The sequence below is a fragment of the Marmota monax genome, unplaced genomic scaffold, assembly GCF_021218885.2.
Source record: "Marmota monax isolate L192 unplaced genomic scaffold, Marmota_monax_Labrador192_F-V1.1 WCK01_AAM20220418_F8-fsc00020, whole genome shotgun sequence".
Taxonomy (NCBI): Eukaryota; Metazoa; Chordata; class Mammalia; order Rodentia; family Sciuridae; genus Marmota; species Marmota monax.
The window spans coordinates 22,338,996-22,351,412 of NW_026692912.1; the positions used below are offsets into that span (position 1 = coordinate 22,338,996).

The window sequence follows — 12,417 nt, forward strand, 5'->3', positions numbered from 1 at the left end:
CGTATGGCCATAAGGCCGGGCTGGGAGGGCAGAGAGCACGTTCCAGGCTTGGGGGGGAAGGAGCTGCGTCCTGTTCCCAGGAGAATGTCCCCTCCCTGCCCACCTAGGTGGCTGCAGAACGGCCGCCCAGCTGAGGAGCTGGCTGGGGTTCAGGTGGCCCTGCAGGGGTCCACACTGCATGTCAGTCATGTGGAGCTGGGCCACGCGGGTCTCTTCGCCTGCCAGGCCACCAACGAGGCGGGCACCGCGGGTGCGGAGGTGGAGGTGTCTGTGCATGGTGAGCTGGTGCCCGGGCTCTGGGGCAGTGGGAGCTGGGAAGGACATGGGGCTGGTTTCCTCTGGAGGGCATTTCTGGACTGGACTTCCCATTCCCCAAAGAAGTGGGCATGAGAGGCTGGCCTCCATCACTCATCACTCTTGTCACCTCTCCAGTGCAGTCACTGCTTCCCTCCCAGCTCCTGTTTCTGTCCCTCCCTCCACCCATCCGTGGTCCCTAGCCTGCCCACATTCAGTCCTCTACGTAACGTGGCACCCTCTCACTCTGCCTGGCTCCTCCCTGTCCGTCAGAGCTGTCCTGAAACCCCCTCCTCTAGGAAGGATCTGGCACTGCCCAGCCTCTTCGGGCCACAGCCCACCACCCAATGGGATAGGGTGGCTTGTATGGGGCTGAGGCCACCTTTCTCTGCTGCATCTGGAGGACTAGGACAGTTCTGGGCACAGAGTGGCTGCTCAATGTGCATATGGACATATGGACACTTGGATGGATGATGGATGGATGGATGGGTAGATGAATGGGTGGGTAGAATGGATGGTTGAGGGGATGGATGGATGGATGGGTAGATGAATGGGTGGGTAGAATGGATGGTTGATGGATGGATGGATGGATGGATGGATGGATGGATGGATGGATGGCCAGGCAGGTAGGTGGGTAGGAAGATGGATGGATGGATGGGAGGGTCAGTGGGTGGATGGTCGATTGGATGGATGGAGTAGGGAGATGAGTGGTTGGATGGATGGATGGATGGAAGGTGGTTGGGTGATGGGGATGAGTTGGTTGGGGTATGGATGATGGGTAGATGGACAAGAGAACTTTTAAAGGGAAAGGAACTCCTTCTCCTAGCCAGGTGCTGTAGGTGGGAAGCTAGAAACCAGTCCTTGGCCCAGTCTGGCAAGGCTCCCTCACCCCCAGGCATCAAGGGGATTTCTGGGTGCCCACTGCACCCTTCCTGAGCCTGACCCTGGCCCTCCTGTCTGCTTCTACCCAGAACTGCCATCGGTCAGCATCCTGGGGGGTGAGAACGTCACGGCTCTTTTCCTGAAGCCCGTGGCCCTCCAGTGTGTAGGGGCTGGAGTGCCTCCCCCAAGCCTCCGCTGGTGGAAGGATGGGGTGGCCCTGGCCACCTCAGGGGGGAGCCTGCAGGTATGTGGACAGCTAGGCACAGGTGGACAGGCCACTCTCAGAGGCCTCAGAGACCCTAAGCAGGGTCTTGGCACCTGAGGGTGGGATGGGCACTGAACTCTCTCAGCCTGGGGACACTCCGTGGACACTGGGGTGCTGGGGCTGGGTGCTGACCTACCCGGGAGCTTCAGTTGTCAGAGGGCCGGGGAAGGACACGGTGCTCAGAGACCAAGGAACCCCTGCAATCTGAGCTCTTGGCCCGTAACTCCCTCCCAGCGCTTTCCTGCCCCGCGGGTCACCAGCAGCCTGGCCTCTCACCATGTCCGGCCCTTGCTCTGACAGTCCCCCATCCTGGACTCCGCCTTCCCCCACACACAACCTCACTGCTCTCTCTTGCCCCTCCTCCTGCAGATCGAGAAGGTGGACCTGAGGGATGAAGGCGTGTACAGCTGTACGGCCACCAACCTGGCTGGGGAGAGCCAGGGGGACGTGGCCCTAAAGGTTTTGGGTGAGGAAGTGGCCTGGGATGGCAGGTGATCCCTTGAGGGCCCCTGGGGCCAGCGTATGGCTGGGAAGGGAGGAGTGACAGCATCAGCCACGGCTCCGCGGCCCTGCGGGGGTTCTGGGGGGTTTTCAGAGGCGGGCCCTGCCCCTGCACAGTCCACTTTGCTTGTTGAATCATTTTGGGGTTCACTTGTGGTCTTGCAAGTGTGGGCAAACCCCTGCCCTGGCCACATGGATGCCTTCTCCTGATGTGCTGGCCCCAGTCCTGCCTGGCAGGTGCTGGGGCGTTCTGTGTAACGGCAGCAAAGACCGTAGGCCACGGCTTTGTTCTTGGGCTTGGTTCCAGGAGTGGGGTCCCCTGTGCAGGGCACGAGCTCTGTAGAGCCCTTGACCAGGACTCTTGGGGAAGACGGGAGTGGGATGGGGTTCCTGGGCCAGAGCTGCCCACTGCCCACACCACCAGGCTGGCTCTCCCATCCCCCAGTGCCCCCCAGCATCGAGCCAGGCCCAGTCAACAAGGCTGTGCTGGAAAATGCCTCAGTGACCTTGGAGTGCCTGGCTTCGGGAGTGCCCCCTCCCGGTAAGACCCCTCTCCCCTTGGCCGGAAGTCCCCTCCAGCAGGGCCCAGTTCCCACCTAATGAGGCCAGCAAACGCCCCGGCACTGCTGAGCTGTGGACGCTGTGGGGGAACAGCAGGTCCCTGCCCGCTCCCCTTGCCCTCCCCAACAGCTGCTCACCCATCGTGCCAGGGCGTCCCCGGGGCCTGGAGGGCTGAGCTGGGTCTGCAGCAACCTGCGAGCTTCTGCTCAGAGTTGGCGACCTCACGGGGCTGGCCCGGGGCGGGGCGAGGACCAGGGACTCCAGTTCCTTTCTGTCTGGGTCTCTGGACCAGTGGTTGTGGAAGGGGCTGGGTGCTGGGGTGAGCTGTGGGTGTTGGGCACTCAGACTGGGATAGGTGGTCAGGAGCCCAGGAGGGAGACCACCCTCCTGTCTCCATCTGACCTGGGTGCCCTTGCTTTTCCTGGGTCAGGTGACCCTGGGAGGATTTGCCCCCTCCCATGGGTGAGTTCTGGGTGGACCCTGGCAGGAGGTACGGAAGCTGAAGAAGCATGTGGGTTACCCCGACTGCTAAGGTCACTGGGGCTGCCCATATTTTCTCCAAAGTTCTCCCTGGTGAGGGCTCGCATCTCTCATCTCTGTCCCAGATGTCTCCTGGTTCAAGGGCCGCCAGCCTCTCTCTTCTCGGACGGGGGTGACAGTGTCAGCTGATGGGAGGGCCCTCCTCATCGAGCGGGCTCGACTTTCTGATGCTGGGAGCTACCGCTGTGTGGCATCCAATGTGGCAGGCAGCACGGAGCTACAGCTTGGCCTGCGGGTCAATGGTGAGCCGCCTGGGGGCTGACTACAGGGGCCCTTCCCCCAAATAACCTGTTCCTTCCAGAGTAACAATGCTGCCCATTCCTCCACTTGTTTTTCTTCTCGCTGACCCATCTACCCATCCATCTGCTCATCTACCTGTCAATGCATCCATCAACCCATCCATCCACTATCCATCCACCGTCGACCATCTATCCATCCACCACCCGTTCATCCATTCATCTACCATCCACCCATCCATCAATCCACCATACCCACCCACTCATCCATCCATCTACTAATTTATCCATCTATCCATTCATTCATTCATCTGCTTATCCAATCATCCATCATCCATCCATCCACCATTCCTTCATCCACCCTCCCATTCCTCCATCCACCCACCATGCATCCATCCATCCACTATCCATCCATCTATCTACCATCTATCCATCTATCCACCATCCATCCACCATCCGTCTACCCATCTGTCCATCCACCAATCCACCCATCTATTCATCCTCCCATCCATCCATCCATGTGTCTACCATCCATCTACCCATCCACCATCCGTACACCTTTCCACAATCTACCCACACATCCATCCGTCTCTCCATCTATTCACCCATCCACTCGTCCACCCACCCCCTGCCCATCAATCCAATCATTCATTCTTCTGTCTGTTCATCTTGTATCTAGCCACAGTCTTGAGAATGCTCTGAGAAAAACCTGGCCCTGGCCCTGTAGCCCTGAATAAGGAGCCAGCAGCGTTCACCTACCATAGCAAGCAGTGATTAGGTTGTTGCCCAGAGCGTGACTCTGTGAGAACTGCTACAAGAGCTGATAGATGTGAAGTGCTACTGAGGGCTTCCCTGGGGCACCGGGAAGCGTCATTGACAGCTAGGGGCCTTCCCTGGTAGCTCTCCAAAGCTCAAGGCTGCAGACTGGGGATCCAAGAGACTGAAAGGGGGGTGGGCGCCTGTAGCTTACAGAACCAGAGAGGGCCGGGGGCCATCTGGAGGCTGGTGCTCCCGGGCTTCACAGGCTGTGGGAGAGGCTGGGCTTCATCCTGGAGCTGGGCAGGGCCCTGGGGCCCTGGACATCATGACTCATGCCTCAGGATAGAATGGAATCGCCTGGCCACCTTTTGTCCCCCACCCATCCCCGTGGTCAGTGACTTCCTGCTGACCTGAGGCCCAGGTTCACACACGGCTCCCTTGCTGGTCCACCTTGGGCAAGCGGCGCCCCCTCTGAGCCTCTTTGTCATGGCGGAAGCATCTGGTGTTGCCAGTTTGAGTGACCTGTGCTTTTGTTTGTGGCTGTGCACTCCTGGAGGGGCAGCCCAGGCTCTGCCACCTGCAGTGAGGCTCAGCCTGTGTCCCCTGCCACCCCTGTCCTGCAGTGCCTCCCCAAGTCACACTGCCGCCCAGTCTGCCGGGCCCAGTGCTGCTCGGTGCCCCCGTCCGCCTGACCTGTAATGCCACTGGTGCCCCCAGCCCCACGCTGATGTGGCTGAAGGATGGAAACCCTGTGTCCACTGCGGGGACCCCTGGCCTCCAGGTCAGTAGGGCCAGGTGGCCCCAGATCACTGTCCTGGTCCCTGGGAACTTAGGGCGAGGGAGAACCATGGGACTGGCCCCATATCAAGGGCTTTTGCTAGCCACGTGAGGCCACTGTAGTGGACAGCCTGGCCCTAAAGGGTTCTTCAGGACTGACAGAACTGTCCACCAGCCAGCACGGGCTCGAGGTTGGGGTGCAGCTCCCGGCTTCCCTCCGTCGTGGGGGCCTTGGGGGTCGGATGGGGCTGTCGGGGTAGGTAAGAGCAGCACAGGTGCTGATGTGGCCTTCCCTCGGGGGACACAGGTCTTTCCCGGGGGCCGGGTCCTCACCGTGGCCAGTGCCCGGACCTCTGACTCTGGCAGCTACTCCTGTGTGGCTGTGAGCGCCGTGGGAGAAGACCGCAGGGACGTCGTCCTGCAAGTCCACAGTGAGTCTCAGGCGAGGAGGGTCGCGTGGTCCAGGCCACGGTGGAGCGGGGGCGTCCAAAGCGGGGCATGGTGGCTGGAAGGGGGACACCGCCTAACACTGTGGCCGCCTTCAGGTGGCAGTCGGACCCAGGACCTGTCCTGAAGTGTAAGTGGGACAGGCCGGTGGGCAGGCCAGTGGCTCTGCATAACCTGTTCATGTTCAGGAAAGTTGTGGGAGGAGCCTGAAACAGAGGAGGGGCAGCACCGAGCTAGGGTCCTGGCCTTCCCACTGTCCGTGGTCCAGTGGAGGTGCTGCCCCTTCCGGAAGGGCAGTGCAGGGTGCTGGTTAGCACCTGGGGTTCAAGTCTACCTCTGTGACCTCGGGCTGGTCACTCTGCTTCTGGGAGCCTCCATCTCTTCATCTTCATCAGGGGAAGAAGAGCCCCGCCCTGAGCTCCTTGTGAGACCCACTGAGCCCACAGTGACAGTGGCTGCTGCTCCTCGGTTTCCTCAGATGGGGTCTTAGGGGGACGGGGACATGCAGGGCCTGGGGCGGGGGAGCCCTTCCACCCTAGCACAGTCTCCGTACTGGAGTCAAGATCACGGGTGCCTGGGCTCGTGCCCATGCCCCTCACCTGTGTCACTGTGTCTAACCTCCCTGTGGCCTGGTGAGATGGGGACTTCTTTATCCCCGTCTTCCACTGAGTTGTGTGCAGGGCCTCCCGCGGCGGGCAAGTCGGAGACGCAGCCATCTGGCTCGGGCTTCAGGCCCCAGCCCCGCGTCTCCCGGCTGAGCTCCACTGCTTACTTTGATCTGGGGAGGAAAGGGTGGTTCTGGGATTTGCTTTATAAGTTTCCTGAAATATAACTATTGAGTTTTGATGAACGTAGAGATCAGTCTAGATTCACGAAGAGTCATAAGAAAGGAAGCCGAGGCCTGAGCTCCCATCCCCCATCCCCCATGGCGGTGACCTCCCAATGCTCCAGGCCGGCGTGCGGCCTCCTCTTGAAGCAGGGCTGGGAGGCAGTGGAGCTGGGACAGCCCCATCCTGACGGCTGTGGCTCCCTGCTGGACCCTCACAGGCCTGAGAAAGCCCCTGTCCCCTCCTCCCGCAGTGCCCCCGAGCATCCTGGGGGAAGAGCTGAACGTGTCCGTTGTGGCCCACGAGTCGGTGGCCCTGGAGTGCCAGAGCCACGCCGTGCCCCCTCCTGTGCTGAGCTGGCGGAAGGACGGGAGGCCCCTGCACCTGCGGCCCGGGGTCCGCCTCTCCGCAGACAAGGCCTTGCTGCAGGTGTGCCGCTGCCCAGTGGACGGCCGGGCCTCTCCCTAGTGCGCAGCTGCTCCGGGCAGGGCTTGTGGTGCCCAGCCGGCCACGAGCATCCCTGCTGCTCACTGTGACCAGACGACCCCCACGGGGCCCTCCTGGCACTCAGGGCCCCTGGCCCAGCTCAGCAGCACTGCGCCCACCCCTGGACACCTTGGGACGTGGGTCACTCCCAGCCCTGAGCTCTGCCTCCCTTTATTCTTCAAGGCCACGACCCCTTCGCCCTGCGGGGACCCCTGAGGGCAGCCCCCCTTCACCCTCCACCCTCTCTGAGTTGGATTCTCCAGAGCCTGAGCCCACCATGGGCCCTGTCAGCCCACCCCACAGGCTCTGCCTTCCAGAAGCTTCCTCCTGTCGTGGGTGGGGAGGCGCCTGGTGGGAGTCGGGGCTCAGGGAGGTCATGTGCCGTGTGTCTGAGGTCACATGGGCTGTGTGGTGGCGACCCCGTCCCTGAGCTCCCCCTCTGACCCCCGTGTCCATGCTGGTCCAGGTGGACAGAGCCGAGCCGTGGGACGCGGGCCACTACACCTGTGAGGCTCTGAACCGGGCCGGCCGCTCGGAGAAGCACTTCAACCTGAACGTCTGGGGTGAGGGTCTGCAGGTGCCCCCCGCCCGCCAGGGCTGGCACGGGGCCCAGGGAGGAGGGTCACCTGCTCTTTCCTCTGCACCTTCCTGGCCGCCTCCGGTGCCACCCAGCTCACCCCTCTGTGCTCTGCCTAGTGGCTCCAGAGTTCCCCTCCAGCAAGCCCCGCACCCTGACCGTCAACGAGGGCCACCCCGCCAGGCTGTCCTGCGAGTGCCAGGGCATCCCCCACCCCAAGATCTCCTGGAGAAAGGACGGTAGGATGGCCGCCCTGCCCCCCCCCAGCCTGGCGGGGGGGGGGGGTCACAGCCCTGGGAGGGGTCCTGGCCGTGGAGGTGCCGTTTCCCCAGCCGTCAGCTCCATCCCCCAGAGTGACAGCTGCCTTCTGCTGGGAACCCTCCCTGCCACCCTCCTGGGGCAGGGCCTCCCTGAGGGGTCACTCCTGTCACCTGCCTTAGTCCTGTTCTGGTCCTCCGTGAGCCTGTGGGCTCTGTGGGGCTCTGTCTTGGCCGTTGCTGAATCCCACCTCGGTGCCTGGTGCAGTAAATCTTGGAGTTATTATATGTGCGGGCCCCTGTTGGAGGCCTGGGGGTGCGGCCGCCTCACAGTGAGGCAGTCAGAGGACACACCTAAAGTGAGTAAGTGACCCCCTGGCCTAGCTGGGGAGTAGAGACAGGTACGGCCAGGGAGGGGAAGGTGTACAGGTGGGATTTGCAGCTTTAGGTCAGATGGCCAGAGACGTCTGACCAAGCAGACTTGAAGGCGAGGGAGGAACTGAGGATATGGCAGGGAGAGGTATTCCAGACAGAGGTAATGGTCAGTGCAAAGGTCCTGGGGCAGGAGTGAGCCCGCATGCTTGCAGAGCAACGTAGGGGCCAGTGGGGCTGGAGCAGAGTCGGCAAGGGGGATAGTAGCAGGACCTGGTCACTAAAGTGACAGGGACCGAGCTTGAGGGTTTCTTAGGATCCTGGGTTTTGCTTTTGAGACGGGCCACCGCACAGCTCCGAGCAGTCCCCGTTCTGACTGCAGCTCTGGCAGGGCCACCCTACCAGCCACGCTGGAAACAGGCCCTGGAGCCAGGCGGGCACTGCCAGTGGGGAGGCTGTGCCAGGCTCCAGGCTTGAGGTTCCGCCACCTGCACTCGGGGACCTGGGAGGGAGCTAGAGGAGACAGTCTGGGGTAGAGGTGGTGCTGTGGACTTCCTGCCCTGCTGGACGGGCAGTGCAGAGGGGAGGACTCGGGGATGACGCTCAGGTTTGGGCCTCGCGGGGGACAGTGGAGCTGCCTTCGCCATGGAGGCTCCCAGGCAGTTGGTGGGGAGCCCCTGGGGCTGGGGGAGTGGATCCTGAGGCAGCTGCCGGGTGCCAGCGAGATGTCCAGTGTCTGGCGCTCGAGGGCAGGTTCTGGTGGGGGTCAGCCTGGGAGCCGCTGAGGTCACAGCAGGGACGGAGCAGGTGGGAACGGTTCCCAGCCGGGACTGCGCCTCTGCTTGCTGCCGGGGGACCTGGCCCCTCCCTCCTCGGGCAGGTCCCTCATTCACAGTTTACCTGGACCCGCTGAGGGCAGGCCCCGGGGCCCCTCAGTGACCCCAGGGGGGCGTGAGGCAGGGCCACCGTTCTGAGGGCCAGGCCAGGTGGGAGTCCCGTGGGATGCCGCAGGCTCCGGGGAGGGGGAGGGGTGTCACCAGGTGGATGCTTGAGGGTGAGCCGGAGCCGGGACAGTGGTGGGAGGGCACGCTCTGGGGACGGGGTCCCACAAGTGCCCTGGACCAGGCTCCTCTCCCTGCCTGCAGGTCGCCCCCTGCCCGGGGAGGGGCCTGGCCTGGGGCAGGCGTTGGCAGTGGGGAGGCTGCTGTACCTGGGGCCGGCCCTGCAGGCCCAGGCGGGGACCTACACCTGTGAGTGCCGCAACCCCGCGGGGAGCAGCAGCCAGGACCAGCAGCTGGAGGTGCTCGGTGAGCTGCGCCGGCGGCGGGCAGGGGCGGGGGGGGGGCCGGGGTGGACACCGGGCGGGCGGCCCAGCGGCCAGCACCTGCTCACCGCACAGCGTGCAGTGAGGGGCCCCAGGCCTGGAAAGTCACCCAAGGCTGCTCCGCAGCTGGGGAGAAACCCGGCCCTGGAGTGGTCCCAGGCCTGGCCAGTCCACGGCTGTCCAAGCCCTAGGAAGCCCCGGGCATCTGAGGAAGGAAGCCCCGGGCATCTGAGGAAGGAAGCCCACAGACCCTAAAGGGCTGTGCTGTGCCCTTGTTCCCGGGGTAAACCTGCCAGGGTCCCCAGGGCGGGAGAGCTGGCAGCAGATATTTCCTCACCTTGTAGTCGAGATGGAAAGGGCCCAGAGAGGTGAGCTTAGCGGGCCAAGGCCACACAGCCGGGAGTACAGGAGAGAACTCAGGCCCTCGTGTCCCAGGTCAGGGCAGGAGCTGGGCACCCCGACCCGGCCGCTCTCCTCCATGTGCCTCCTCCCCCCCAGTGCCCCCGCACATCACCGGCCCCCGGGAGCCCCACACGCTGGTCCCCGTGGTCCAAGGCGGGGAGGCCAGCCTGGAGTGCAATGCCACGGGGAACCCCCCGCCCACGGTGACCTGGGAGAGGGACGGCCAGCCCCTGGGAGCTGAGCCTGGCCTACAGCTGCAGAACCAGGGCCACCGCCTGCACGTGGAGCGGGCCCGGGCGGCCCAGGCGGGACACTACAGCTGCGTGGCTGAGAACGTGGCGGGGAGGGCCGAGAGGAGGCTCACGCTCTCGGTGCTGGGTGAGGACCGGCAGCCGCGGAGGAGGGTGGGCGGGCGGACAGCGGGGACAGTCCTCCTCCCCGCAGCCCGTGGCCCTGGGCTGGGGCGTCCCCAGCTGGTCCCCGTGGCCAGGCGGGGGGCTGCTGCAGCAGCTCATTCACCCTGTCATTTTCCGAGCTCCTGCTGTATACACTCAGGGTGGAGCCGGGAGGGGTGGGCAGGGGTGGCTTAGGGAGGACTCCCTCTGGCCATGCCCCCTGGCAGCCCCGGGATGCCAGGTATCCCCAGTTCCCCGGTTCCCCGGGTTCCCCTGGCCAGGAGAGGGGGCTTCCTTTGCCAACAGACCCCTCCAGGCCGCAGTCTGCCGCCTCAGCCCAAGGGGTGGGTTCGGGAAGCCGGCTCAGCTGTGCGAGGCCCCAGACCAGCAGCTCTGCGCCTTCCGGGCGCTGGACGGGGTTCTGTGCCGGCTCCTTGGGCCCTTGGACGCCCTCTGCAGGGCTGGGGAAGCTGCCCAGAGCCCAGCCAGGCCACCACCAGCTCGCTTGGGTGGCAGTGGCTCAGACCCTGTCCCCTGCCCCTCCTCGCACCCTCAAGGGGGGCTGAGGGCTGCAGAGGCTCAGAGAGGGTGGGGGGGCGCGCCCGGCCCCGCCTGTGTCCTGAACCCGGCCCCCCTCTGGCCCAGTGCCCCCAGAGCTTGTGGGAGACTCGGACCTGCTGACCAACGTCACCACTGCCTTGCATGGCCCCTTGACGCTGCTCTGTGAAGCCACCGGGGTCCCGCCCCCAGCCGTCCGCTGGTTCCAAGAGGAGGAGCCCATCGACCCTGGGGAGGACACCTACCTTTTGGCAGGTGAGGCACCAGCCAGAATTGTGACCTTGTCACCCTTGTCTCGGCCTCCACTCACTGCAGGCCCATGACCTCCAGCCCTGAGGTCAGGTGTGGTGCTCCAGGGAAAAGCGCCAATAGGTTTGGAAAAGGCTTCCTGGGGGCTGGGCTGTGGCTCAGGGTACAGCGCTCGCCTGGCACACGTGAGGCCCTGGGTTCGATCCTCAGCCACATAAAATACAATAAAGATGTCGTGTCCGCCTAAAACTAAATACTAAAAAACAAAAGGCCTCCTGTTCTGCTCCCCTCCCCTCCCAGAGACTCCAGGGTCACATTTGCCTAGTAAAGGCTCTGATATGTCCTGCAGCGAGGAAGCATGTCATGTCTCACGATGACACAGAACGTCCTGCAGGCAGTGAGAACGCTGTGGCAACGCTGATACTCGGCCTCCTCACAGATAGGCTCGTGAGGGCTCTAACTGGTGTACAAATGGAGGTTCTGAGGCCCACGAGGAGGCAGGGTCCCACCTAGGTCTCTCAGGGACTTCAGGACCTGTCCATGTGGGATCGCAGTGCCTCCCCTGGGCGTGGCTGCTGGCATTTGGTGGCGGATGCCAGATACACTGTGCAGATAGGAACTGCACCTGGGCCCAGCGGGAAGGAGCGTGGCCATCCGTTAGTGATGTCTGCCCAGGTGCAGGAGCAGGGCGGGTGCCCAGGACACCAGGACACATGCCATCACTGTGGTTCCCTAGGAGAAGGTCTCTGTGCTGACAGAATAAAATGGGGTCTGAAGTTTCCGTGCCTTCGGCCCCAGCCCAGAGCCAGTGTTGACCAGGCGAGGGAGCCCTCTTGCAGGACAGGGTGCTTGAGCCTGCTCTGGAGCATGTCTGATATCCAGGCGGCTCCATGCCGGCTTCCCTCCCTGGCTGGGGCACGGACTCCGAGCCCGAGCGAGCGAGGCCGAGGCGTGGGCTCTCATCACAGTGCCTGCGTGGCCCCTGGGGCGGGCAGGAGGCAGCGCAGAGCCCTGCCAAGCCTCAGCCTCCCTCCCCAGGTGGCTGGATGCTGAAGAGGACGCAGGCACAGGAACGGGACCGAGGCCTCTACTCCTGCCTGGCGAACAATGAGGCTGGGGAGGCGCGGAGGAACTTCAGCGTGGAGGTGCTGGGTACGCGGCAGCCCTACCCTGCTTCCTGGGGCTCCCGGGGCAGGCAGGGGGAGGGAGAGGCCGCGCCTTGCTTTCCTGGTCTCTGTTCGGAGCTGGGGTGCAGCGCTTAGCAGAGCACCTGCCTTGCAGGCTGGAGGCCCTGGGCTCCCCCCCAACCTGCAAAACAGATCAAAGCCTCCTTCTGAGGCTGCCACAGCACATCCCAGCAACGAACCCCAAGTGGAAGGGGGCGTGTGTTCTCCACCCTGCCCTCGCTGCCTTCTCTGGTCAGGGCCTGTGACAGAGGCTCTGGGACGTGCTTCAGGCAGCAGCAATGTGTATCAGACTCCCTTCCCAGATGTGAGGGGATAGGGAAACTAGAGGAGAGCCCTGGGCTCTGCATAGTAAAGATTCTGATAAGTCCTGCAGCAAGGAGCCTTCTCTTGGCAGTAACCGGTTTGGCAATGCTGGCGCCAGCGCTTTCTCTGAATACTCGGCCTCCTCACAGACTGATCTGTGATGGTTCTCACTGGTGAACAAATGGAGATTCTGAGGCCCAAGAGGCCAGTCAGGACCC

The 12,417-nt window shown here is 63.5% G+C and overlaps 1 protein-coding gene across 5 annotated transcripts in view; it reads left to right on the forward strand.

Annotated features, from left to right (window-relative positions):
* Positions 1 to 12,417, forward strand: part of Hmcn2 (hemicentin 2) — a 138,069-nt gene that overhangs the window by 79,380 nt on the left and 46,272 nt on the right. For all 5 annotated transcript variants that reach the window (XM_046451453.2, XM_046451451.2, XM_058581844.1 and 2 more), the window contains 14 exons: positions 108 to 277; positions 1,266 to 1,420; positions 1,811 to 1,907; positions 2,388 to 2,483; positions 3,109 to 3,285; positions 4,662 to 4,819; positions 5,123 to 5,246; positions 6,343 to 6,518; positions 7,042 to 7,138; positions 7,272 to 7,391; positions 8,927 to 9,088; positions 9,604 to 9,885; positions 10,548 to 10,715; positions 11,748 to 11,861. In XM_046451453.2, the coding sequence (XP_046307409.1) occupies positions 108 to 277; positions 1,266 to 1,420; positions 1,811 to 1,907; positions 2,388 to 2,483; positions 3,109 to 3,285; positions 4,662 to 4,819; positions 5,123 to 5,246; positions 6,343 to 6,518; positions 7,042 to 7,138; positions 7,272 to 7,391; positions 8,927 to 9,088; positions 9,604 to 9,885; positions 10,548 to 10,715; positions 11,748 to 11,861 (2,096 nt within the window). The remainder of the gene's footprint in view (positions 1 to 107; positions 278 to 1,265; positions 1,421 to 1,810; positions 1,908 to 2,387; positions 2,484 to 3,108; positions 3,286 to 4,661; positions 4,820 to 5,122; positions 5,247 to 6,342; positions 6,519 to 7,041; positions 7,139 to 7,271; positions 7,392 to 8,926; positions 9,089 to 9,603; positions 9,886 to 10,547; positions 10,716 to 11,747; positions 11,862 to 12,417) is intronic.